Genomic DNA, 27,992 nt, shown 5'->3' with positions numbered 1-27,992 from the left:
ACAACCCCATCACACACAAACCATTGTGTTTTTTAAAAATATATATATCAATGCAGACGCAAAATGAGAAGAACAAACTTATTTGAAGTGTTTCCGTTTGCTTTTGTTTTTATTAATATACTTTACATTAGACTTGAAATCTGCAGTTTCTGAACATACCAGATTTAGAGTCTTCTGCAGTTTTCAGTCACGTCTAAAGAGGTACCTTTAAGTGAATGAATGATGCATTCTATACTTACTGAAAATATAATACAACAGTGAAATGATTATTTAAATATAATTTATACACATACTGATTATGAAAATAGATCTCTTTCAATACAATATTCTACTTCTCTGTCTTTAATAAAAAAATGATAAAGCAAAGAAAATAATTCATTTTTGAAATTGCTTTCCCTCCACTACAGAGGTCTGGGTCTCCTCTCCTTATGCACACATTCATACTCTTTATCATTAAGGAAAGCTTTGCATATGTAGAAAAGACTAGACAACATAAAATATTGAACCCAAGTCCTTCCTCCTAAAGGAGGCAAATCTGTTGAAAAGCTTACTGCCCCAGGGCTGAGGAGTCTTTCTTTCTGAGCCTTGAGAACAGGCCCTCTGCCCCGTCTTGGGAGAATTAGAATTGGGACATAAAGTCATAATGTCACTTGCAAACAGGACGGGCCAGATCTTTGCCAAGAGAGCCACAGGTTTAGACCGACTGGCATCACATCTGGGATGAGTCAGCAACGTGGGGGGGAGGTGATCAGAGCATCAGTTTCAATCCTTGAGTCCCCATTATAAAGTCCGAACTGCAATTACACTGTGTTGACTCCCAAGAACACAAGTCGCCCATTCGTTCCCATTTCCCAACACTCATAGCAATGGATTTGGATTTGATTCACCACACTCCTGAGTGGTGATTGTCTAGACTGATCAGCACCTGCAGTGAAGGACTATTATTGATGCACCTTGATTTTTTTTGGTTATACAAGCATCTTTATGTGCTTGATTCTATGAGATAACCGGGCCTGTGCAAATCAATTAACTGTGTGCTTTGGGGATGAGGGGAACTTGCTTGGAGCAAAAGTCCTTTTCAACCAGGGATACACAGTTAAGTTGGAGCTACAGCTAATCCCTGCTCTGAGAGTGAAGAAGTCCTTCTTTCTGCATGTTGAGCTAGTTTACAAAAAGCTCAGTTCTGGCACATTCTAAAAGATGTCTCCTCCATCCCATCACCTGAATTCGAAGATATATAAGGAAGTTCTCTCCCACCCTCCCCGCCTCAGTTAAAACTGAGAATTTCTTTAGTTTAGCTGCTGTGTTGCTCGAAAAAAATAAACATTATGAAAATGTACCTGAAAAGAGAGGCTTAGGGAGCTCTGCTCCACCACATTCATATATTCTGATAATTTATACAGGCAATTAAAGTAACAGTAGCAACCCTAAAGCTAGCTGTAACCTCAAGAACATCTTCCCCCAATTGCACAAACAGTTTTAACAATTTAAATATCCATATTGCATCTAGAGATTCAATAAATAATTGCATATGTTGTGCTTTTCATAAATTAAAACCCTCAATGAATTTCAAACCAAGATGGTGTTTCCATAACATGCCTATTTAAAAGCAAATATACTATTCTATACTATTCCTGACTATAAGGCCAGGCAAAGTCTCCCAGCCCATTCGAAAGGCAACAATATAATCTAATTTTCATTCAGCTATTAAGTAAATGCTTCCTCTTTACAACTGGAGGAAAAAAAAGTCAGATTTTTTTTCCTTAGGCACTACTGAGAATATACATTATTGTCTAACTGCTTTGTAATTCTTTTACAGTGTTATTTCTTCTAGACTATTGAGTAGATGGAGAAAAATGTGTCACAAGAAAAACATTTCTTGTCTCCTCTTGTTCGGGATAAGTCACCTAGCTTCTGGCCCCTTGAAGAGGCATCTTATCTGACGCTCTGGGACATGTGCAACGGAGTCAGCATCTCTTCAAAGATGGCACCCTTGACATTGGAGCCTCTCAAGTTGGCTTCTTGGAGATCACAACCCGAAAGATCACAATTCTAAAAGGTAATAACAAAATTCAATGAACATTTGAAGAAAATAGATGAAACTTTAGTTGTTGTTATTACTAGTCCCACAAAAAAGAGCAGCTTCTACGTCACAACTTACAAAGCCCCATGATGCAAGTCAAGCCACTAAGTCTTGATTGGAGAGGCTCCTCACTGTCAGCTTAACATATAAATGGAGAAGCCACATACTATATGTTGGTTAATTAAAGGTAAAAGTGTCAGTTTAGCACCGGGGGCAAGTCTGGATATGAAAATTAATCACCAGAGATTTATTCTGCATCTGATGCTAAAGATATTGCTGAAATTTCTTAAGATAGCTTAAAGAATTTGGTGTGTTACATGAACTGATGCTAAGTGAAATGAGCAGAACCAGGAGATCATTATATACCTCAACAACGATACTGTTTGAGGATGTATTCTGATGGAAGTGGATCTTTTCGATAAAGAGAGCTAATTCAGTTTCAATTGATCAAGGATGGACAGAAGCAGCTATACCCAAAGAAAGAACACTGGGAAATGAATATAAACTGCTTGCATTTTTGTTTTTCTTCCCGGATTATTTCTACCTTCTGAATCCAATTCTCCCTGTGCAACAAGAAAACTGTTCGGTTCTGCACACATATATTGTATCCAGGATATACTGTAACCTATTTAACATGTAAAGGACTGTTTGCCATCTGGGGGAGGGGGTGGAGGGAGGGAGGGGAAAAAATCGGAACAGAAGTGAGTGCAAGGGATAATGCTGTAAAAAATTACCCTGGCATGGGTTCTGTCAATAAAAAGTTATTTAAAAAAACAAAAATTGGTCTGAAGAAAATTAAAAGAATTTAGGATATTATAGCTCCTATTCAGGTCACGTATGAAGACCTCGGGGAAAATCAGAAAAAGAATGAAACATTTCCAAATTGGTAATACACACACACACACACACACAAACACACACTCATGCTATCTATAGTTAGATCTACATATCTACAGTTAATATCTATAGTTAGATCTACATATATGTCCTGGAACTAATGTCTGCTTTGTAAAGAATGTTTAAAAAATAATTATTTCTTCTACTTCTCCAAAAAGATGTAAGACCACCACAGGTGTATAATAATGAGTGCAATGTCAGCATTCTTCAATAAGTGAGTTAATTTTCAAAAAAATTTCCCCCCCCTTTCCCCTTTACTATATGGGATATCTCTCTGGGAAGAGAAAAGGGAAAGGACATAGGGGGAGATGTAAGATGATTTAAAATAAATAATATATTTTTACTAAAAAACAAACTCAAACCGATTTAAAATGAAACATTTCCTTCTAGTTGTACCAGCAAATTACTTTAGGTTATATACCACCCAACTCTCTTGTTCAATGATCAGAGAACAAACCATTACTGGCCAACTTACCTCTAAATCTGTCCCTGCTAAAGTTGCTCCTCGAAGGTTACAGTTCTTCAATTTTGCATTTTTTAAGGTAGCAACTCGAAGGTTGATCCCTGTCATTTGACTTCCTTCCATATCCACACCTTTCAAATTAGCACCTTGAGAGAGGGATGATATTTTGAGAATGATTTCTATTTATATTTGGATTCCCACCTCCCAAATCTCAAAGAATTTTCAGATGGAAGTGGGCAAGATAGAAATCTTTCTACAAATTAAAGTGGAATTTTAGTAAATGCAAACAATTACCTACGCATGCAAAAGGCCAAACTTAATAGTCTTAAAGAGTCAAGTAAAATCGATGTTTTTATATTCATAAATGAAATACATGATTACAAAGCACACTTTTATTAACTTTTCAGATTAAAATGAGAGTTAAGATCTAGTTCTCTGAACTAGTAGAGCAAACTTATAAACATCTACTCTGAATAGCATGGTAATAAAAAAGTCTTTCTGAAGATGTGTGAACTTGGAACATAAAATAAGCAGTATACTTGTCAATTAGGCCGACATAATCAATTCTGTAATATCATTGTGATACATTTCCTTTTATCTATGATTTTCAAGGGCGATTACTTTTTTATAGAGAAAAATGGAAACAAAAAATGACTTAATCACTTGATCTTGATCTTGGTTTTTCTTATGGAAAAGAATTAAGTTTTGTTTTTGAAATGAAAAGGTACTCAAAACTAACACCTTGTTGAGTAGAGCTTCTTCCTGCTGATGAGCATCAGAGGGAAAGAGGGAGGAAGCTAACATTTATTACGTGCCTAGTCATTAAGCACTATGGGCTAAGCACTCTACTATCATTAGATCTTTTGATCCTCACAGCAATCCTGAGAGGAAGGTGCTATTATTATCCCTATTTTATAGATGAAGAAACTGAGGCTACCAGAAGTGAAGTGACTTGCCTAGGTTCACACAATTAGGAAGTGGCTGAAGCTGCATCTGAACTCAGATCTTCTGGATTTCAGGTTCAGTAGTCTATTTACTGAGCCACCTACGCACCTCTGGTCTTAGACTGATCAACCATTTAAATTTTTTTGATTTAACTGTAAGCAGTGGCTTCCCCAGGAAAGGCCCAACATCCTCTATTGTGGTAAGAGTATTCTGACATGAAATCGTACCTTCCAAGTTGGCTTTAAGGCCTGAAGGATCCTCAAAGTTACACAGCTTCAGAGATGCCCCTTCTGCATTAGAACAAAGCATTTTTACCCCCTGGAGGTTTGCACACTGTCAAAAGAAGAGAAAAGGACCGTCTTATAAAGAGACTGGAGTTTAAATGGGAAGAGAACATTATGGTTCAAGGAGAAGAAAAACAGTTCATGCTAAAAATCAACAGAACACATTTCACTGGTATTGCCCTTTACAATTTACTTTTCTTTTGACCCTGCTTGGGTAGAATAAGCATGATCAGAATGGGTTCTTTCCAGGTTTGGACCCTAAGGGACCTGACTAAAAGTCCACCCAGAAGTAGCTGAAAAAAGCACTCGAACCCATGTTCTTTTCACTTAGTCCACACCACCTCGGATGCAATAAGTATAGAGGGCATTTTTGTTCTATTCTAGTAATAAACATTTATCCTCAAACTAGTTAGCATTAAGGAGGCTAGTAAACTAGCAATAAAATGCACAATAGAGATATACAATAGGGTCTCAGATAAAACAGGTTATAAGTGTCAAAGCCATGAAACACGGTCAAGTTTTGTACCTAGTCGTGGATCATTCATAATTTGTGAATATGAAGGAGAGAGGCCCAGATTTACTGATACGGATAAGTATAAGCAACACCAAAAAATGGGCAGGAATTTCCTAGATGCCATTATCATCCCTGATTTTAGAAAAGTCCATGCATTAATCCAAAAGCAGCCAAGCCCTCTCCTGCCCTCCATTGCTGAGCAGTCTAGCACAAATCTCTCTGCAGCAAGGGCTACTAGAGATTATTTTCAAAATGTGAACTGACAGAATTACAGCAAGACTTTAAGGATGGAAGTTCAGAGTCTTGTGATACAGGGACATGTTGGACTTAGGGTGTCAGGATCTTCATCTGGATATCCCAGTATCAACTTCAACTAAACATCCTCAAAGCAGAATCTATCAAAAACTAATTAAGGTTGAGTTTCCAATCTAAACTTTTTCTTCTTTTTTCCCCCCCTTTTCCTTCCCATCCTGCACCACTTCAATATCTCAATTCACTAAAAAAGGATAAATTTGCTTCTTCATCGAGAAGGCTGAAGCTATCTACTATGCATCTGGGTCTGTCCCTCTAGTTCCGTTGAGTGACCTTTTGCCTGTTTGCTTTGTACAAGGCCTTTTAAGCTATCTCTGAATGTCTCTGTTCCCTTTTCCCCCTTAGATGCTAAGCTCATGGGGGCAGAGAACACTTGCTTTTCTTTATGTGTACACACACACACACACATACACACACCCTTTCCATTCAAATGCTATACTATAAGTTTTTTCCATTTCACTCCTTCTACTGACCATAAAAATGGACAACTTGATAAACAAAGGACATGATGATGTGGCAAGTCTGCCCCATTTCCACCATTTTTTAACCTTACTAGTTATAAGACTTGCTAAGTTTCTGAGGTGTATGTTTAGCACAGGTACCAATTAAAATAATATATCAGCAGGTTTCACTAGAGCAGAAATCACTTTTTTAGTCTTTCCTTCACAAAAAAGCCAAACATGTCGGATGTGATCCCTTTCTGGAGGTCACATGTCTGTCTGATACACAGTAGGAACTTAATGTTTACTGATGGATTCCTATTCATTAGTCTTCTAATCTGACACAAATTTTATTAAGCACCTATTTTGTGCCAGGCACTGCACTAAACACTGAGGATACAATAAAAGGCACAAAATAGACTTTGCTCTCCAGGAGTGCATAGTCTACCTTCTACAGAATAATGGACCCAAAAGTCATAACCAGGAGATCCTGGAAATAACTGTGCAGGGAGGACACTAAGACCGAGGCCTCAGAAAAGCCTTCTGCAAAGCCAGAGAAGCTGAAGCGAGAGAGTTCCATGCCTGGGGGAGAAACAATGAAAATGTCCCAAATCCCAGTCTTAATAAAATTGTTCTTACATCCAGAACTGATCCGGAGAGATCAGCTCGTTCAAGATTCGCACAGCAGAGATTAGCATGTGCCAGGTTGCAGCGACTTAAATTGGCCATTTTGAAATTTATATATCGAAGGTCCAAACGAGAAAGATCAGCACCACTGAAGTTTAGACCCTAAAAGAAACACAAATTAATTCTCAACTAGTGAAACGGAACATTCCATTTAACTTGCATTTAACTTTCCATTCTAAAGCCACAAATATATCCTACAGACATAGACCATACTAATTTTGATGAGTAACTACGGGAGTAATTTAGGAACTACTGCTGAAAGTATTCACTCTAGTAAAATGGCAGTATAGGATAAAAAACTGCCTTTTCAATGTTCTTTAATAAGAATAAAGGCTTTTAAAGTCAAAATAGGTTTTAAGTATTTTTGTCAATTCTGTGAATGGCAAAGAAGGTTTGCAGCAAAAAAGAACCATATATAGCTGTTCCAACCAATGCCATGACAAAAATGGAACAGCTGCACAATATGCAACATGGTGATCCAAGCAACCTCCACCAATGGCCGGGAGGCCTACTTTTCACTAGTGTGTTTTGCGTTGATGAGGAAACTGCATTATTTAGTATTTCAAGAATTTCATCAAAAGAAAAAAGAAAGGAACTATTGTTTAAGATGAAAATACTGATATATGTAAGATTTTTAACCTGCATTTAAAAAGAAATTAAACAAAAGGAAAAGAAAAACAATACACAAGACTTAATACGATTGTTTTCTAAAAAACATTTGTTGAACGCATGATAGCTTGAAGTAGAACAAATGGCTGCTAGAAAAGGCTCCCTTCAAATACCTGGCAACGCAATTCCGACTTGGTTGGCGTGGCTAGCAGAAACCGAACAAATTCCTTTCGAGATATTGGAGAATGGTCTTCTGGTGGCTGAGAATTCTTTAGAAAGAAAACATGAATATGTCAGTCCATTTTGAGCTAGCTATGATACTGTAGTGATATTCTAAACACTAATATAAGTAATATTTAAAAATACCTTTATTGCCACTTCAAGATGTTCAATCAACGAGTCAATTCCAAAAAATCTGGCTTCTTCTAACACTCCTACCAAAGCAACAACAAAAGAAAATTGGTTTTTCAAAAAAACAAAACCCCTCAAAATCCCCAAAAGTAGCAGTCTTCATTTATCTTTGATCCTTTATATTTAAATTCAGGATAGGTTAAAGGACATAACACCCAGCAAGCAGATTACAATTCAGCACTGAAGAGAAATTAATAATGTTCCATGTATCCACAAAATAAAAGACAAAGAGAGAATGAATCTTTGAAACAGATTGTACTTTGTACAAGGAAAATAATGAAGCTAAACTACTGGATTAAAATATGTACTTCAAACATATTTCTGATCATTTCTGCAATTATTAAGTCAGGGAAAAAAAAATCCTCATTAACAAACATGGAGAGAATTTTATTAATTTCACTGGCATTCTAAGAAAAATATTCAATTCCCATAAAATCCTAAACCTCCACTAACCTTCAAAATACAACAGAGATGAATAATTTATAAAAAGTTTCTTTTCCACTTCTTACACATTTTTGAGATGATTTTTTAAAATGGATTTGATTTGTGACTGCTCTTAAAGAACAATTAAATGAATGATGCTTTTCATCTACTTTTCTTAATGATACAAATTATCTGAATCTTTTTTTTTTTTAAATAACTTTTTATTGATAGAACCCATGCCAGGGTAATTTTTTACAGCATTATCTCTTGCATTCACTTCTGTTACGATTTTTCTCCTCCCTCCCTCCACCCCCTCCCCCAGATGGCAAGCAGTCCTTTACATGTTGAATAGGTTACAGTATATCCTAGATACAATATATGTGTGCAGAACCGAACAGTTTTCTTGTTGCACAGGGAGAATTGAATTCAGAAGGTATAAATAACCCAGGAAGAAAAACAAAAATGCAAGCAGTTTACATTCATTTCCCAGCGTTCTTTCTTTGGGTGTAGCTGCTTCTGTCCATCTTTGATCAATTGAAACTGAATTAGCTCTCTTTATCGAAGAGATCCACTTCCATCAGAATACATCCTCAAACAATATCGTTGTTGAGGTATATAATGATTATCTGAATCTTTTTGAAATGATTTAGGAGATTTATTTCCTTATTTAACAACCATTTGTCATAGCAAGTTGTCATAATTGGGTCCTATACTTTGGGCATTCTACTTCCAAGCACTTTTGATGGAGGCAAGAGCCATGAAGGTGGTCCAACTGGATAACAAATGCATCTTCCAGGGATGGGAGGGTGCCTCAATAAGGGAAGAAAACAATGTTTTTTTTCCCTACAACTGTTGACTTGATTTGGACAATAGTTAAGATTTGCCATATGCTGAATAGTTTTGTTCTTCTAACTGAAGTTTTGTTAGTAAAAACCAAAAACTTCCCAAATTTTGTTGACACGTTACTAAACAAGTCCTGTCTTCCCCGAATGGAACTGATCCTCAATAGCTAGCCTTAACCATGATCTGTAGTTCTTGGGATAGGCTATGCTCTCACAGCTTTCTCCAATGACTTGTCTATTTACTAAAGAATGCCTTACACTACTGCTGAATGGTTATTTGCATGGAGGGTAAGAGATGACTTTTTAAATGACTCATCTGGGTTCTTTTTGGTCAGAGGGCCAAATCAGGTATCATAGCTGAGTTCACTAAGACAATTAACTTCCTAACAATTTGAGTTGCTTTAAAGTGGACTAGGTTACATGGGCAATATCCTCCCTCGTTGGAAGCTTTCAGACAAAGGCAAGTTGACCACTTCAGAGGGTCTTATTAAAGACATGAGAGTATTCCTTTGAGGTATGAAAGGTTACCAAAAATCTTGTCTTCTACTAATATTAAGAAATAAATACTTCTCTGGTCTAAAAACCCTTTTAGAACCAGAAGAAGGTTAAGTAGTAGGTTGAAGATAAAAGGCCTTTCTTTTGGAGTTAATGGGTGGGTGGATGGGTTAAAGAATTAAGGGTGAAAAACCAAACTGAAAATGAGACCCCCTCCCTGTTATTCCAAGAAAAAGTATCAGGATTAATCCTAAACTCTTTATTCCACTTTTTCACTTTCCTTGAGGGCAGAGTTTATCCTTTCTCTTGGTAAGTACTTAGCATATTAGCAGGTACACAATAAGATCCATCCATGTCTCTCAGGTATCCTTCTCTTTCCCATCCCCAGAAAGGAAGTGCCTTTGAAAGGGATCTTAACAATTCTTGAGGAGAAAAGTCAAGGAAGGAATTGAGGATTCTAGTCGAAGATTACATGACTGATTATAATTCTAGAATGATGTCCACAAATTGTATCATAACATATGACATTTTCCTGGTTCAATATTCCAATGGCCATCATTTCAACTTGCCTTGGGGTAGAGAGATGTGTGAGGGCCTGGGGAGACTACAGTCATCTGAACATTTATCTCTCTGGGATAGAAATATTTGGCTTTAGAATAATAGTAAATGATTAAAATTTGTTTCTGGCATACATGCAAAAAATGTAGAGAATTGATTTAATAATTTTTCTTCTATAATAGTAGTTTTGGGAGAGAATATACTAACAATTGGGGGATCAGGAAACGCTTCACAGAAAAAGTGGTGAAAAGATCTCAAAACCTAAATTAATTCTCATAAAAAGGCAAAGGGTGGGGGTTGGGGATTTGTCTAAAGAGACCAGGATGATGTCTGTACAGGAAATCCAATCATCTGGATTTTTCAAATACGTGTACTGCTGTCTCCCCTGTCAGTGACTCCCTCTCCCTCTCCGGTCCACCTCCCTTGGGAATGTGTCTTCGTCCATTAAGCTGTAAACTCCTTGGGAGCTGGGGCTGTCTTTTTTTATATGTATATCCTCAATGCTTAGTAGAGTGTCTGGCATAAAATAATCATTTAATAAATGCTGGTAGTTGAAAAAAAATAAGTGGGAAAAAAGGGAATCTTTACTCCAAAAGGTATCTCATGAAAGAGGGAAGGGACATATTTGTTCTTTCCCAGGAGATATAGAAGAGGGCGGCACCTGGAAGGTGTTGCTTTGACACAAGTGAATTGGGCTGAAGTGAGGGAGGGCTGTGCAAAGGTCATCTGCCTCCCTTTCCCCTCCAAAGTCATCTGATCCAGTGGCCATATAGAGATCAGGATGGTTGGAGATGGTCCTGGATACAGTGGGAGACTTCAGCCTTTTTAAGATGAAGTCTTTCACAGGTTTCAGTTTGATTCCATTCCGTGACTGAGGCTGGGTAAGAAAGAAGAATGGCCCGAGGTGTGAGGGGACAGGAAAAGGGAACTCTTAACGATCCAATTTCAGTTTAACATCAAGACTTTTTTTGGAGCAAATAGGATGGAATAGGTTGGCTTTGGGGAGGTAAAAATCATAGGTACTCCAGAGTACTGGGATGCTACTTTCTGGATCAGAACCCAATCAGATACCCTGCTTCCAACTGGTTTGCTCCACAGGCAGAATGGAAGGACCACCACAAGACAGCAAAAGATCAGTGCAAAGCTCCAGGCCTCTGTGCCTGGCACCAGGATGAACAGGGCCCACCTCTCCTCTCTGCAGCCACCCTGCCAGCAGAGCCTGTTAGCTCCTCTTGGAGCTCCACCAGACTGGCCAGACTTCAGCAAATAGCCCAGTGCCCCATCTCTAGAGCCTTCAAGTTTCCTGGGCTGGGCTAAAGTGTGCATTTTGCGGGCATAGCCGGTGAATATTAACCTTTTGTTTAAATAAAAGGAAATTTTTCCACAGTGGGCAAAAAAAAAAAAAAAAAAAAAAAAAAGCACAAAGCCCCCCAAAGTTCCTGAACTATGAGGATTTTAAAGGTAGTTAAATCCCTGAAAGACTTACCCAATAAATTAATGCCATCATTTACAATGAGCTGTCCATGACGTAGGTAGTTCAGAATGGGTTCAAAATACTCAGGACTTCTGTCAATTAGGAAAGCTCCCCTGTGATCTTGTTTATTTCCCCAGGCACCTGTGGTCCCATTAAAACAAAACAAACCCCAAAATAAATAAATAAATAAAAACCTAAGATTTTAGAAAACAAAAAAGTAACATGATTTTTTAATTTTTAATTTTCGTGTCTCATGACACGAAGTGGCAAAGTACATCAGTATTATAAGCCATCACCGATCCCTCAAAGTCTGGAAAGCCATGTTCTCTCACCTTTGTCCTTAAACATGTGGGCCAGCATACTGTCAGGTTCTTTATTCACTAAAGTGCTCCTAAGAATTCAAAGGAAAAAAATATGAGTTTTTCTTTGCCTATGATAAAGAATCATATTTAATCAAGAGTCGAGTGGATTCTAGTTATTCTCTCAAGATGGCACATGATCTGACCTGGTAGGGATAATGCTTAGAAACAAGAACAGCAAGTGAACTGCCCTTTCTGCAGCTCCTAACCTGGATGGGCATTTCCTTGGATTGATCTTCCTGGGAGGCTCTCTTAACCCAACATGGGAGCTCATTGCCACTTACAACTTTCCCAAAAGCTTCAGAAAGCAGCTGAAGTCTTTCCCTCTAACAAGGGGAAGAGCTGCTACCACTTCTATCTGTCCTAAATGAGACAGTGCATTTCAGAAGCATAATTCATGACCACAAAGAGCCTGCTTTGTCCCACTTCTTACATTCTCTCTGAAAAAAGTCCAGGAAGGAATCCTCCTCAGACAACAGGAAGTCTTTGATCATTTTTGCTTTGTGAGATGGTAGACCAAAGGTTTTTAAACTGTGGGTTGCAACCTCATATGGGATCATGTATCAAAATGTGAAGGTTAGGAAATTGATTTATTACCAGTAAACATTTGGTTTGTACACCTATTTTATAGATCGATATGCCCCCAAAATGTAAAATTTCTCAGGTGAAAAAGAGTCATGAGAGCAGAAAGTTTAAGAAGCCCTGACTTAGACATAAAGTGTTTTACTTCCACTGCCTCAGTTTCCTCACTGTAAAATGAATGGATCAGACCAAAGCTCTCTCAAATAACAGCCATCTGTAGTCCAACCATTCCCAGAGTCAGTAAACTGGTTTTTGGCTGCTGTTTATTCAAAGAGCTTTTGAGGGAGTTGGGAAGCAGTAAATAACATGAACTCAAAGAACCTTAAGAAGACTACTACCCTTTAAAAAGAATTAAGAAAGCGTATTCCTACCGTGTGGTTGTAAAGTACCGTCCTCCTACATTTAGAGTTAGCCAGTCTGTGTGAGCTCCTGTTGGTCCTTCAGGAAGTTTCATATCTGTCTGTGGATCTGCAGAGGGAAGAAAGAAGACAAGATGACCCTGGCCTTGTCTGGTGGTTCCATAAGGAAATCATGATTTCTTACGAGACCTAATTATCCTCAGCTTTGGACAACAGAGAATGCCATAATTATCCTAAATTTGGCTGACTTCCCAGAGATGGAGAAAATGAAGCAGAGAAGAGCATAAGAAAGTCCTAATATATAAGCAGGTTGGGTTTCCCAAAACTGTATTGTAATTCAAACTAGGAACGGACCTTCCCATAGAAACAATGGTAGAAATATGGCAGAGTCTCTAGGCTGCCCCACAAAAGTTATAATCTACCAAGGTTTTCAAAACTATGCTAAGAACAAGAGAAGTCAAGGAAAACTTGCTCCTTCTTTCCCAAAGTCAGAGCCAGTTCAAAGCAAAGTTTTGAAATAAACCAAACCTCATTACCTCTATCCCTGCTGACCCTTCAGCAGCCTCTTCACACTTTGCTCCAAGATCCTCCCTGGTTCTGGAGGTCCCTAACTCACACAGAGGCACCCTACCTTAAAACTGGCCCTGCCCTCAAACGCCCCTTGCTTTAGAGTTTCAATTGCTTTCTCAGCCATAACTGCTTACAATGAAACAAACATAAGTTTTATTGAAATAATATCTTATTGTAACCTTAAAATGTTTTGTTCAAAAGACAAAATTTCATTTCTTTTGAACATTAAACATTTTTTCAAAAGATGATTTTTGCCACTGACTACATTGTCTGGAAGAAAACTCACTTATATAAAACTACTTAAAATGTGAGGTTTTTCAAAAATTACTATTTTATTTTCCCCAATTTCATGTGAAAACAATTCTCAACATTTTTTAAAAATTTGAGATTCAAATCTTTTCCCTTCTTTTCCCTCCCTCCTCACTGAGAAGGCAAGCATTTGCTATAGCACATACAAGTACAGTCATGAAAACAAAATGATGTGTAGTTAAAGAAATATCCATAATATCACTGCCAAAGAAAATCTGAAGATTAAGTTAAACTTTCTAAAAACAGATTAACCTTGTTTCTGATTTGTAGGCCTATTCCCAACATTTTTAAACACATAAAAAAGTCATTCCCAACCAAAAAAATGACCATCTCTAGTCCGAAATATACTGCTGAGAAAAGATTCTTTTCAATGTCCAATTCTGCCCAATAACAACATTTCATCTTTCATTTCATCAAAAGAGAACTTAGCTTTTAGGTCACTTACCAATAAATGGCTCTCCTTCACATACAAAGAGAACATCATCATCTCTGGAGGGAAAAAAGATCTTGTCAGTACAGTTTAGTTGAGTTTGATTCTAAAATCATAGTAGTTACTAACAAGTTTAGTTGTTGGAGCCAAGATTCTTGGCCTTTTTTGTATCCTGGCTTTTTTTTTTTTTTTTTTTTTGGCAATTTGATAAGCCTACAGATCTCTAATCAAAAGAAAAATTTAAATGCATAAAATAGATAACATTAATAGGAAAATCAAATATACTTAAAAACAGTTTTAAAATGTTTTTTTCTTAAAAAGTTAAGAATCGATGCATTAGATAATTCTTGAAATCACATATACTAATGCCTACAGGTCGAATAAATTTTCCACTATGTTAATACTTTGACTTTTGCCATCTGTTGAACTTGAAATATAACAAGCATTTGAATACAAATTTCATCAACTTCAAAAATACCAATGCATTCCAAGGACATGGTTAAAATTATATCTATCTTATAACTCTTTTCCATATTTTATTTTAAATCCCTGGACATTTCCCCCTTATTAGATACATCTATTTCTCTTCTCCATCTATCTATATGTATACTTCTGGATTATCCAAGTCATGGGTTAATAAAAGCTCATTAAGGGGAAAAAAAAAACAATAATGTAATAAATCTACAGCCCTTCTTACTGCCAATCTCCTAATGTTCATTTGCTTCCAATGTGGGTGAGATGGGTATCACCACTGTCTAAGATGACCTTTGCCTCTACTCTCTCCACTAGTGTCTATCATTGAGAGAAGACTGTGAGACCTAGAGTCAGTAATCTTATTCTGCAGAAATACTGTTCTGGAAGAATTTATATTTCTCTTAAGACGTCCTGTTTTTGGAATGATGCTAAATTCAATGTGTCATGCCCAATGACACTACAGTAACTTCTAAAAATGAGAGTCCAAAATCACTCCAAAGCCCTTGGCCAGCACTTGAGCCAAGATCTCAGCTCCTTCGAATTTAAAAAGACACAATGACTTAGAAGTCACTGAACTACAAAAGACACAATGACTTAGAAGTCACTGAACTACAGCCCATATTCTTCCCACTTGACCAGAGATTACATTTTCATTCCAATGCTGACTTTTATATGATTGAATTGCAAAGCCAAAAATGAGTTTTCATTAAGTGCCTCCTATATGCCAATCCTAGGCAATGTGCTTACAAATACCAAAAAATAAAATAAATCCCTACTTACAAAGAGTTTATATTCTAACAGCAGAGATATTTATTGAATACTATGTCTATGGTGGTAAAGAAAACAACTACATAAACTCTCAGAAAAATCTGAATACATTAATTCAACTATAATGTTCACTGAAATGTCAAAAAGGTACTCATTTTCATTCTTTTAGGAGCATGTATGTGCATGAGTGCACACCCATCCATGCGCGCATGCACGCACGCACGCATACACACATGTAGCCACAAGGATTACAAAGGCCCTTTCTATGGTAGGGTTCACCCTCATGGATTAAAACCCAGTTTTTAAAACTGTGATTTGCGACCCCATATAGGATTTCATAATTGAATGTGGAAGTCGTGAAATTATGATTTATTATCAGCAGTTTCATTTGCATACCTATTTTATATACTTCTATACCTAGGGTCACGTAAAAATTTCTCAAGTCAAAGAGGGGTCATGAGTAGAAAAAGTTTAAGAAGCCCTGGTTTAGGGTATTTTTCAAGGGAAGTGTACAGAAGCAACTAGCTAATTAGAAAAGATAAATTGTAATCTGCAACACAAAGCTGAATTTTATTGACAAAAATTACCTGATCAAAGCAATATCATCAATCAATCCACCTTTTCCATTATACACACTTGTTGCTTTGATTCCAAGCTTATTGCTGGCCACAGAAAGCAAGTCTGATAAAGTTCCATATACAGCAACTACCTGTAAAGAAAACATTTTGTTAACTAATCAGTATCATTAGCCTATAAATAAAATCCATTTGCACCAGAATGAGGATCAACTAACCAAACTAGCACAAGAGCCATAACTGAAGATATAAGAAGGAACCGGGTATCAGGAAACACCTAAATGAATTACTTGTTTTTCAGTTATTTTGACTCTTCATGACTCTATTTGGGGTTTTCTTGGCAGATACTTTAGAGACTGGTTTGCCATTTCCCCCTCCAGCTCAATTTACAGATGAGGAAACTGAGGCAAAAAAGGTAAAGTGATTTGTCCAGCGTTATGCAGTTTAAGGCCAAATTTGAACTCAGGAATATGAGTCTTTCTAATTCCAGGTCAGGCACCCTATCCACTGGGGCAGCAAGCTAGCCCAAATGAATGACTACATTTTTATTAAGTGCTTGTTATATGTCAACCATGCTCTCGGCTAAGTGCTGGGGACAGAGACAGAAAAGTTCCAGGAGTTTTTACTAGAATTAGGACAGGTGACCTAAGTTTAGCTACAAGGCAGATGGAAAAGCCTGGATATACTTAAGGTCTAGCAGCGGGGCAACTGGCAAGGCCCAAAGATCCAGCGGGAACAGCACAAGGACATATGTGCCCCTATATTATCAAAAATGACTAGTTGAAAAATTCCATGCTCATTCATTTGATCAAGATTTATGGAGGATTCTTTGGGAGGAAGAGAGAGAAGAAATGAAGGGTTTGAGGGAGGAAAGTACTCAGACCCATGACTGTTGAAAAGGGGAAATGAGTCTGAGAATCACAACAGGAATCAGTATTCTTGACTCTGTTCTCTGAATGTGGGATAGTGGGGATGGTTTGTTTGCCTTTCAGCTGAGAAGGGGAATGTAGAAAAAGGATGGAATAGGAAGGATGTGGAAAACAGATGTAAATATAATTCTATATCACCAGTCAACCAACAAGTATCTGAGGATGATTGAAAACATCTACAAATACCAAATAAAGGGTGGAGAATTTCCCTATGGACCTAATTTTATCCTGAAAGCAAGGATATTCAATTCAATAAGAATTTGCTTAGTGTCTATTATATGGAAGGTAGTGTGTCAGATATAAAAAATACAAAAAACAAACTGTCTCTGCTCTAAGAGTTGACCATTTGTTTTTGTGGGAGGAAAAAAAAAGCAAAGGATGCTGACTGTGTGTACGTACATAAGTAACTATAATATAATTAGGTGGGACCTGTTATGGGCCAGAACTCTGAACTTGAAACAAAGGATTCTTACAAGGTAAAAAGTCAGTGGAATTGATAGAGACAATAGTTATCTCATTTAGCATGATTCAGTATGATTGACTTAATCCTACAAGGAGATGTTATGGGTCAGAACTTGAAACAAGGTACTAAGTGGAACTGAGGAGACAATGGTTAAATTTAGTTTAGCATTGGTTTAATCCTACAACAAATAATGGTTTCCTAGTGATATCATGATTGGTTTATACTCAGTGTGGGGCAAATAAACTAGGAGCCTCAGCCAGGATTCAATCAGGGAGATTCAGAAGCCAGAGGAGGCAGGAGGAAGCTCAAGCTCTCAGAACCAAGGCCAGACTGAAAGGCTCTCCAGAAAGCTGCCCAGCCCCAGGAAGAAAGAAAACCTCAACAAGAGAATATTATATTTTAGAGAGAATATTACAGAACCATAGTAGGAATGACTGGTGGCAATTTACACAGTATGGTTTAAGAAAAAGTAAATTTGGGTTAGAGCAAGCATGTTCTTTAAAAACAGCCAGTCAGAGGACAACTGGAGAACAGTAATTATTAGGTGATCACAAGGGAAACAGGAAGGGCCAGAATGATCAACTTCCAGATTCTATGAATGGTTGAGTCATAGTAAGACTCTAATGCAACCCAGTAGAGGGCCCCGATTCCCCTTGGGACAAAGTCAGAATGATGGTCTGTTTCAGAAGCTTCACTCCTTCCCTTCTCCTCTTTCTATTTACACACACACACACACACACACACACACACACACACACACACACACACACTTTTTGGCCTCTCTGCAGGATAAACCAAGTTATCCCCCACTTAATTTTAATTTTTCTTTTAGGCTGTCTCTTCATTTATTCCTTCCATTGCTTCATTGACTGACATATATGGCATTGCATACAGTATTTTTTTGAAATGTCAAAATCAAAATGTATGCTCCTCTTCAATAAAAAAGTTGATTTTTCATGTTCTGTATTCTTCAATGCTCACTACTCAAAAGAGAAAAGTACTCCAATGAAATTAGTTTGTTTTTTCCTTCCATGTAAATCTCATTTGAGAGTCAGTGATTCTTTAAATAAAAAGAGTTCCACATCACTCCTCTAAAGAAGAGAACGAAATAAAGAACAGTATGCAGAAATAACCACGTTAATTCTAGGTTAAAACCAGATGTCTTAGCAACTGTTCAGTATAGACCCTTCAATAACAATCTGCTTGAAGTCCATACAATCTCTTTCAAAACCAATTAGCTGGTTTGAGGTTAAGAGTTGGGCTGTTTCCATCCTTTCTCCTATGTTCAAGTCAGATTAGTGCCTGCAACAGAAAAATCTATCATAAACCAAAAAATCCACCCACCACAGTAAAATCTGATTCATGGGGCAACCAGAGCCCAAGAGGGGCCCTCTTCTATGGAACAAAACCATTACAAAACAAAGCCCAAAGTGAGAATTGGGCCAGAACATCTTACTTAGGCGAGTCACAACACGTAGAACGCTATATTAAATATGCCACAAAATTTTTTCCAATCCAACTTCTACTATAACCAAGTAGCTAGTACTGAATGGGTCAACATTCTCTGGCTTTAGACTGTCATAAATTATTAGCTCTAAAGTACACAGGCAAATAGCTAAAGGCAAGGCTGATATGCATGACTGAACAAGTATGTTCCTGAGTGTTATATTTAATTTAGCTTTATGTTCTCGATCAGCCCTTGAGATCTTGAAAATAACTCTGGTGTCATTGAAAATGGGAGGCTCAACTTGGCTAAATGTTTGTTTTAAAGTTTTATGAGCCAGTTTTAATGCTGGAGAAGCAACTGGCTAAATTTTTAGCAGGGTCAGCTATTTTTGATTAGTCTAAAATTCATCAGTTTCCCTAGGGCTTATAATTTTGACAAATACATAAATTAGAAGTCTAGCAGTTGAGAATCACTCATAAAACAAAACATATAGTGGACTACCAGTTCTAGAAAAGTGGTCTAAAACAGAAAGGCCTGCATGTTTACAAATTCCCCCAAAGCTAGGGGAATGGAGTCTTAACTCATGCTGTTTTGCATAGTTTTTCACCCCCAGTGTGATTTTATGGATCAATTTAATTAATATCATGAGCCGTTTCTGATGGGCAATCTGTTTTAACAGGCATGCTCAAATTCTCCCCTTCACATTGAATATAAACTAAATTGAACATTAGAACTTTTTTTAAATGACCTTCAGATCAAGGGTAGTTTTTAATCTTTATTAATTTCTTTGAATCTCTGGCACTTTGGCACAGTTCTGGGGACAGCACATAGTAGGCACAGAATATATGCTTGCTGTCTTCAAACTTTAGGATTTAGGGATTTAACATATGCATAAAGTGCTTTGACATAGCAAGAAGAAAATGTTTCAAAAAGAAGGCTGTTCTTCTGATTCTAAAAAGTATTTATCTGAAAAGGAATCAATGGCATTTTATATTGATCTTAAACACTATGTCAGAAAGACTCGAATTCAAATGTGGCCTCAAAAGCAAATCACTCCCCTCTGCCTACCTCGGTTTCCTTATCTATAGAAAGGATGGTCATGAACCAATCAAGTTCATTTAATTATAGCATTAATATAGTGCTTTGAGGCTTGCAAACTGCTTTAGAAATAATCTGACCTCTTTTGACCTTCACAAATCCCTGGGAAGCAAATGCTATTATTAGTCCCATTTTACAGATGAGGATCATCTTGGATTCTTAGAAAAGCTCAGTGACTTGGCCAGGCTCATACAGCTCATACAGCTAATAGGCAATCACATTTGAACTCAGGTTTTCCTGACTCCACTTCAGAAGGCTCTCCATTCTGCTATCTAGTGAATGAACCTGCAAATTTGGGGTAGGACAGAGGCACAGATAGTCTTAAGAATATTCATGATGTCCTTTCCTAGACAAACCTGCTAGGATTAATTCCAATAAGTAATCAGAAAACATTCAATAGATGTCTGGTAATGGAAACAACATAAGAATGGTCTGTGATTTCTGTTGGACTTTTAACTTTTAAACTTCAATTTAATAAGTTATTAAAAAAAAAACTTAAAAAGAAAAATGCTGAGTTTGGGAATAAGGGAAATGAGAGAAGACTGTTCGATCCTTTCATCTATTGCCCCCACACCCTACCTTCCATTCTGCCTCTCTCTATACATGGGGTGGGCAGCTGCTGGACAGCAGGAATCCGGCCATTTCCAAACCTGGATCTATCTCTAGCACTTGGCAAAGGGAATGATATATGCAGAGTAAACACTTCGTCTCTGGAAAGGAATCTGGAGATTACATTTCAAAGCTAATCTATTGCAGTTTATGAGGCTTCATTATGTAACTGACCAGAATATATCCTTCTTTTGGCTGAGCCAGCAGCCCCGGCAGTTGGGACAACTGTATATTTTAAATGCATTTACAGATTGTATCACTATTAAGTCCTCAATTATTGGAGCTTAAAAGTTGAAATATGCACAGAGATATTATGAAGACAATATTGTTCTCTTTTGTCAATCAATATTTATAGCTTTTAGATCTAATGCTGGAAGGGTCCTCAGAGGCCATGTTCCATAACTCACCCAAGACTAAGTGACATTCATTAACTACATATGATCACTTTTCCTTGACTTCTGTGTAATTAATAAACAAGTCTCAAGATCATGTTTACTTATGAAAAGGATAATAATGCTACAGCACCCTTTGCTTTCTTTTGCCCAACATTCAATTGGAAATGGTTCAATAATGCAAACCTTCAGGTTCCTGCTATTTTACCTAAACAAAAGTTCTTAACTTTGTGCTTATTAACACAATGAAATATGACCCGAACAGGAAACACTCCTTGCTAGAAGGTATTTAAAAAACCATCAAAGTAGTAGAGAATAGAGGGAGAGGGGAAGAAGAGGTTACTTTCACGAATGCAGAATACCTTGTTAAAACAGTTAAACATACAGAAATCCCCCAGAAAAGAAGAATCATGCTCATGATGCAGGTAGTCTGCAAAAGGACCCTGGTCCTGGGGAGCAGCTCTATGCGTGCAGCTATCTGGGCCCACTGTTACCAAAACTTGCAGAAAACAAGCAGAGTTACCTCAACTGAGATTTGTCAGACCTGGGAATGGCCTTAAGCCAATTTCTAAGATACTAAGAGTCTCAGGACTTTCAGATCATTCAATGGAACTGATTTTAAAGACTGTGACCTTTGGAGACGTGAGGATGGGAGGAGGGATATAAAATAAGAGAAGGATGAAAATAATCTGACTATTATGGCTGGGGTAGAATAGCCGACTTTTGTTCTAACGTTCTCTCAGTGAATCATCTTAGAAACACTAGCTACATTTCATCTCTTTCCTAGAGAAATGAGGCAGCATAAAATAGCCATGGAAAGTTCCAAATCAGCGAGATGGAGTCCCACTTGCCATTCAGTTGCTATGTGGCAGATGGCCTAATTAACCTCTGGATTTTCTCCTCCTAAATTAAATGGAGATAAAATATATCCTATCAAACCTCACAGTATGTAAAGTGATTGTAAAGCAATATTTAAATATCTAGAGGCAACATAGTAGAGGACAGAATGGCAGCCTTGGATCCAGGTTCAAATCTAATTCTAATGGACATTTTTCAGTATTCTAGATAATGTTCTTCTAAAATTATGAATTACCTAGAAGTGGTCTATTTGCACAAGTACAAGGAGTTTCCGAAAAGAGGAGCTCCACATAGAAAGGTCAGTCAAGAAACATTTATAAAGTGCCTACTGTGTATCCCACATTATGCTAAGTCAGGAATACAAAAAAAGGCAAAAATCATTCCTTGCCCTAGACGGGCCCTAGACAATCTTGTAAGGGAGAAAACATGCAAATAACTGCAGGAACAAGATAAATACAGGCTAAAATGGAAATAAGCAACAGAGGGAAGGCATTATTAGCATTAAGGTGAATCTTGCCAAAGGTGGGATTTTAGCTGGAAGGGAGCCAGGAGGTGGAGGGAGACAGAGAGGAAGGGCATTTCAGGCATGAGTGATCAGTTAAAATGCCCAAAGTCCAGAGATGAAATGTCTAAATCCTGGAAGTGCCAAGAGGCCAGTGACATTAGATTTTGTGACATTGCCAAAGGTTCCGGTAAGGAGTAAACTGAAAAAACTGCTGAGGTTGGAGAGGATCAGGTTATAAAGGGCTCTGAACATCAAATGGAAGATTTTGTATTTGATCTTGGAGCTGAGGAGTTACAAAAATTTATTGATTAGGGGAGTAAGATGATCAGACCTGAGCTTTAGGAAGATGTCAGGTAAATGGACGTGGTTATTCAAGTAGAGAGAGATTTGAAAAAGTGAGACGAACCAGCAGGTGATGGAAGTAGACCAAGCATGAGAGTGAGGGCCTAAGCAGGGTGGGGAGGTTTATAGATATGATGAAGATAAAATTGACAGCACTTGCCAAAAGATTAGATATAGGCACTGAAAGTAAAGAGTCAAAGATGACACCAAATGCCTGAAAAGAGTGGCCTTCTTGAATTAGGATGAAGGAAAGTCTGGGCTGGGCAGTGGAGAAGGATGAGTTCTATTGTGGTACAGTGAGTTTAAGATCTGGACCAAGGAGATGCACAAATGTCAGCTGTCTCTCTATGAAAAAAAACTAAGCAGTTTGGGTCTTATTAAAAAAGAAACTATAACTTTGATAATCATTTCTTTTTTTCATTTAAAAATTCTTCATAGTTACATATAAACAAAATTTTTTGAAGTTTGTTTTTTTTAAATATTGAGTTGTAAATTCTTGCCCTTCCCCCTTCAAAAGGCAATTTGATATAGATTATACATCTGCAGTCACGCTACACATTTTCATGAGGCTAATAATTTTTTAAATGACAAAAAATTTCTGACAGAAGAAATCTTAAGATATTTTACACAAAAGGGTTAACTAGGATTTATAGCATGATTTCTTTTTGAGGCTTCATTGCAATATCAATTGTCTCCATCTTTTACTAGAGTAATCCCTCTGGAATAAAGTTAGCCACATCTGGAAATATTCTACTATAAAACTTGGAAAATGCTGATTGGTATCCTAAAATTCTCTGAAGATAAAAAGTGAAAAGAAAAGTAAATAAGTTTTTATTCCTAATCCAAAATCTTAAAAGCTTCATGACCTTTTTTTTTAAAGAAAAAAGTAACACCTTTGAAAAGATAAATGAGAATACCTCGATCAATTTTGGTATTAAAAAAATTTAAAACAAACAAACATAAATACCCTCCTGATTCCATGAAGATGAAAAATATAGTTAAGTCTTCAAGAACAGGCCTTGGATTTTGACTAGCCAGTTGGCATCTCACCAGCAGCAACATACCAGAAACGTTAGATAAGCAAAAGGTTGATCTCAGGCCTGTTACTAGGGACAAAAATGTTTTGTGGCTCTGGATGTACTAAGTCATTTTTTCCAGTGACAATACAATAGTTTCATATTTTTAATAATAGAAAAAGGCATTTGCAAAAAGCAGCTCGAAGATGAAACCAAATTAAAGCAGCACAGAATTGTCTTAATATTTCATTCCCATACTCTGGATGATGAACATTAAAAAACTAATAACACCCCACCCTCATTATTAATTCAGTTTGGTTTTATATTTGTACTTGGAAATAGCTATGTAAAAGTAAGCCAAATGCTGAAAAAGATTGATTTATGCAAGACTAAAAGAGAAAAGTCAGGTTCGAAGAGAATGGTTAACTTTTTAACCATGTGTAAGTTTAATATTTATGAAAATCAAAAAACTTTCAATAATAACTGCAACCCTGTGTTTGAATTATGCTAGTGAGTAATGTCAATTCCATTGATTAGAACAGCGTTCTCCTGAATGAACCAAGTTGTAGTTCAAATTGCAAACTCATTGCCCCCTACAAAAACGAGTTTTCAGTCTCTGAACTAGCTGTGAAACTCCTCTGCTTTTAGAAATGTTTCCTGATCACACAGAGACAAATCAACTTCTAAAAATTCAATTTCTCCTTTCTGCCATTCAGAGAACTAACATATATTTCTAAACAAAAAAATCTTCCCAAAGATCAACAGTATCCAGGGATGGGTGAGGCGAGAATGTAGGAATAGGACAATTTCTGGAAAATGGATATTTGATAAAAAAAAAAAAATGTAGATGTCACACTTCCTTAAGGGGCACAAAGAGTGGGGGGGGGGGAAGGAAGCAAATATCAACCCCACAAACCATGACCTCCAAAGGCAGATTTCAACCACCCACTACTACCCCCCCCACCCTCACCAAGATCTAAGCTCTGTGCCAGACTCAAATGTTCTTGTTTTTACCTTCGCAACATCCCTCCCATGTCCCCTTTCCCTTTATTACATAACCACAGCACTAGATTAAGGCCTCCATATTACAGCAGCCAGATCCAATCACTTTCTAATCTCAGTGCCTCAAATCTCTCCCCACCAGAATCCTTCCTTCAAAGAATCACAGATCTAACCTTGTCATCTTCTCCACCTCCTTCTCTCTTCCCCCAACCATGGGCTCCCAAGGCTCCCTGTTAACCTTAATAATCCAAGCTCTTGGTTCTCTACAAGCCAGCTATAACAGCATGGCAACAGGTCTTCAAATGCTCATCTGCCACCTCAGAGCCTTTGCCCTGGCAGTGCCCAAGGTTGGAAAGCTTAGCTCTCTAACTTTAGGCTTCCTGGAAGACTGGTCCCCAATTCCCTCAGGCAGGAGGCCTTTCCTGGTCCTTAGTATCTACTCTGCATAAGTCTTAGCTAACCCAGATGTTTAGATACCTTGTCCAGAATTGGAAAGTGAACACCCAGAGGGCAGGACTGTGCTAGCCTTAAGCTCAGGGTTCAGAAAACCCAATAAAGTTTAATAAAAGCCAGTGGCCCCACTCAAATTGGACAAGCATATTCCAAATTTTTGAAAAATATAAAGACAAAAAAAAAAAAAAAAACAAACCCACAAAAATCACATTAACCTCAGTTTGTTAGGGGAGGGAGCTAAAGAACAATCTCAAGAAAACCCTACACCAACACTACTGCTTCCACAACCATCTATGTGATCCTGGGCAAGTCATCACCTCCCTGAGACTCAGTTCTTTGTAAAAGCAGATTTTGAACTAGACGCCTAATGTTCCGGAAGGCAGGAAGGAAGCTACAGATGATGGAACTGTACATGGAGCTATGGACCTGGAGTCACGAAGACAAATCAAATCTGACCATTTACACTTGCTAGATGTGTGATCCTAGGCAAGTCATCATTTCTCTACTTTTGTTTCCCTATCCGTAAAAAGGGAATATTACAGCACATATCTTCTCTAGTATTTGTGAGGATCCAGTGCTTAGCACACAGTAGGTGCAGTGGAAATCCTTATTGTCTCCCCTCCCCCAATCATCCTCCCAATAAGTCAGGGTAGGACTGAATCCTCCCACTTCACATTTGTCAGGGGCTTATCAGGTTTATGTAGTTGCTATAAAAACAATTGTGAGATAAGTGGATTTACTAGACTGAGATTTTCTGGTTTACTAGGGGAGAAAACTCCATCCCCCAAAACAGATTAGTACAAGACTGAGTTCCCAGAAGCCCCTGAGAAGTTTAGGGACTTGCCCAGAGCGCACAGATTGTCCCAAGAAACTGCAATCCAGGTCTTTCTAATATTTAAGTGCATCAGCTTCTTGTAGTTACTATTCTCAGTGCAAGTAACATCAGGGTTTTATAGATCAGGAACATTAAAGATGAAATGATTAAGACTTAGGGGCCTTAAAAGGTCATTTAAATCCCAAGCCATACTTTATCAGATAAAAGTGATTTGTGGAAGACCAACTTAGTGATGCAGTAGATAAGAGTGCAGCACTTGAATTCAAATCCAGCCTCAGACATTAACTTCTGGGCAAGTCACTTCACCCTATCTCAGTCTCCTCATCTGTCAAATGAGCTGGAGAAGGAAATGGTAGAGCACTCCAGTAAATCCCTGAAAGGAATCGGACTAAAGAAGACTAGAAGTAGTGACAGAGACAAGATTTAACCCATCTGCCTCCAAATCCAAAGATTTACAATGAAACCGTGGGTCTGGAGCAGATCCTATCTATCCAAATAGGAAGTCAGGCTGCTAATTAGCACTAAACTTGGGAATCAAGAAAAGGCTGGTGCTTTCTCCATGGAGTAGTGGCCTGGAAATGGGAAGAACCTGGGTCTGGCTTAACCCCTCCGGAACAAAGGCCAAGTAATTCTCTGGGGCCCTCCAGCTGGAAATGACAGATCCTAGAGGTAGAACGCTCTACAGGGAGTGCCAGCTCTGCCGCAGGCCTCCCCTCCTCGGTGCCACGCCCACCCCTCCCCTTGCCCCCCTCCCCCCCAGACTTTTCCTTCAGTTCGGAAATGCTTAAGAGTGGCTTCAATGTTTCCACCGAGGAGGGAAAGCCCCCCCAAGTGCGGAGATGTTTCTCTTTTGTGCGTCTGTAGTAGCAGCCGGCTACAAAGTGTCGACCCTGCCTGTCCCTTACTCTTCCAAGGCCCCAGACCACTCTCAATTACAGATGGGTGGCTGGGCACGGACGTGTGCGTGCCGTGTAAATGCCAGGCTATGCAAAATAGGCACCAGGTGATTTCAGAGGAGAGATCAGGAAAAGCCATGGGGCCCCGGGGCGGGGGAGAGGAAGAAGGGGGGCGAGCATGGGCAGTGCCCGGGCACTTTCACCCGCCTGGATCTCGGGGTCCTCACCCACAGTCCTGGGAGGGGGCGGGGGTTAGACCAGACACGAACTGGACGAGTCCGTGGAGTCCAGCACAGAACCCCAAGAGGGCCTGAGCGGAATCTCTGGGACAGGCTGGTATGGAACACGCTGGAAAGGTGGGAGCCACGTCGGGGTTTGTACATGCCGGAAGAAGTCCTATTTGTGGAGGAGGCTATTTTATCTCCCCGGCCTTAGTTTTCTCAGTTGTAAAATGTGGGAGAGGGGCTAAATGGCCTGAGACCCCTCCCAGTTTCCCCTCGGGGATCCTATAGACACTACTGACCTAGGCAAGTCATTTCCCCTCCCCCTGCCTCAGTTTCCTCAGCTGTAGAACGAAAGAACTAGACCAGGTCCCCTCCAGCTCTACCTCAGGAGCCTCCGTAAACCTCAGTTTCCCGATCTAAATGGGGGCGAGCAGCCACCGCGGACTCTGCGGGGTGCTCCCCAGCCGGGGTCCTGAGGCCCCGCCCCACACCTGCCCACACCTGGACTCGCCGGCGGCTCCCTCTCCTCCCCCTCCCGGCACCCTTCCCCCTCCCGCCCCACCCCCTCACCTTGCCGTTCTTGGGGCTGCCGTTCAGGAACAGGGTGACCCGCCTCATCGCGCTGCCCGCGCCGGGTCCCGAGGGAGCCGCCACCCCCCCGCCGTCCCCTCCCCCCCGCCACCCACCCGGGACCCAGAAGCAGCCCTCAGCCTGACCCGCCTCCCTGAGGGGGGGTCCTTCCGCCCCAGACCCCAACACACACACCCCCCGAGAGCCGTCCCCTCCCACTCTCCACACCCCACTACTCCGCCCGTTCCTGGCCTTTCCCCCTCACCCCGCCCTCGGCTAGATTGGCGGCGACTCTGACCAATCATCGAGCAGGACCTGAGGCCGCTTACCCAATTACGAGGAGGAGGAGGAGGGCCCGAATTTAACGTGACAGAGGGAGAAAGCTGAAGGGGAACGGAGAAAAGATCCAATCGGAAGCTGAGGCAAGCTCGGGGCGGGAACCCGGAGGGTGACGGCTCTAGCGTCGGTCCAATCGCGAAATCGTGCGAAA

At 39.0% G+C, this 27,992-nt stretch overlaps 1 protein-coding gene across 1 annotated transcript; it reads right to left on the bottom strand.

Moving 5' to 3' along the window:
* Positions 1-78: 78 nt before the first annotated feature.
* KCTD9 (potassium channel tetramerization domain containing 9) lies at positions 79-27,762 on the bottom strand. The gene is made up of 12 exons (XM_051974161.1): positions 27,503-27,762; positions 15,876-15,997; positions 14,062-14,105; positions 12,750-12,846; positions 11,770-11,828; positions 11,450-11,578; positions 7,601-7,668; positions 7,408-7,503; positions 6,578-6,727; positions 4,616-4,721; positions 3,456-3,589; positions 79-2,052 (listed from the first exon to the last, which is right to left on the bottom strand). The coding sequence occupies exons 1-12, from the start codon at positions 27,548-27,550 to the stop codon at positions 1,936-1,938; spliced, it is 1,170 nt and encodes a 389-aa protein (XP_051830121.1). The 5' UTR covers positions 27,551-27,762; the 3' UTR covers positions 79-1,935.
* Positions 27,763-27,992: the final 230 nt, after the last annotated feature.

This window comes from Antechinus flavipes, chromosome 2 (assembly GCF_016432865.1).
Source record: "Antechinus flavipes isolate AdamAnt ecotype Samford, QLD, Australia chromosome 2, AdamAnt_v2, whole genome shotgun sequence".
NCBI lineage: Eukaryota > Metazoa > Chordata > Mammalia > Dasyuromorphia > Dasyuridae > Antechinus > Antechinus flavipes.
This window is presented reverse-complemented; position numbering and strand designations above follow the sequence as displayed.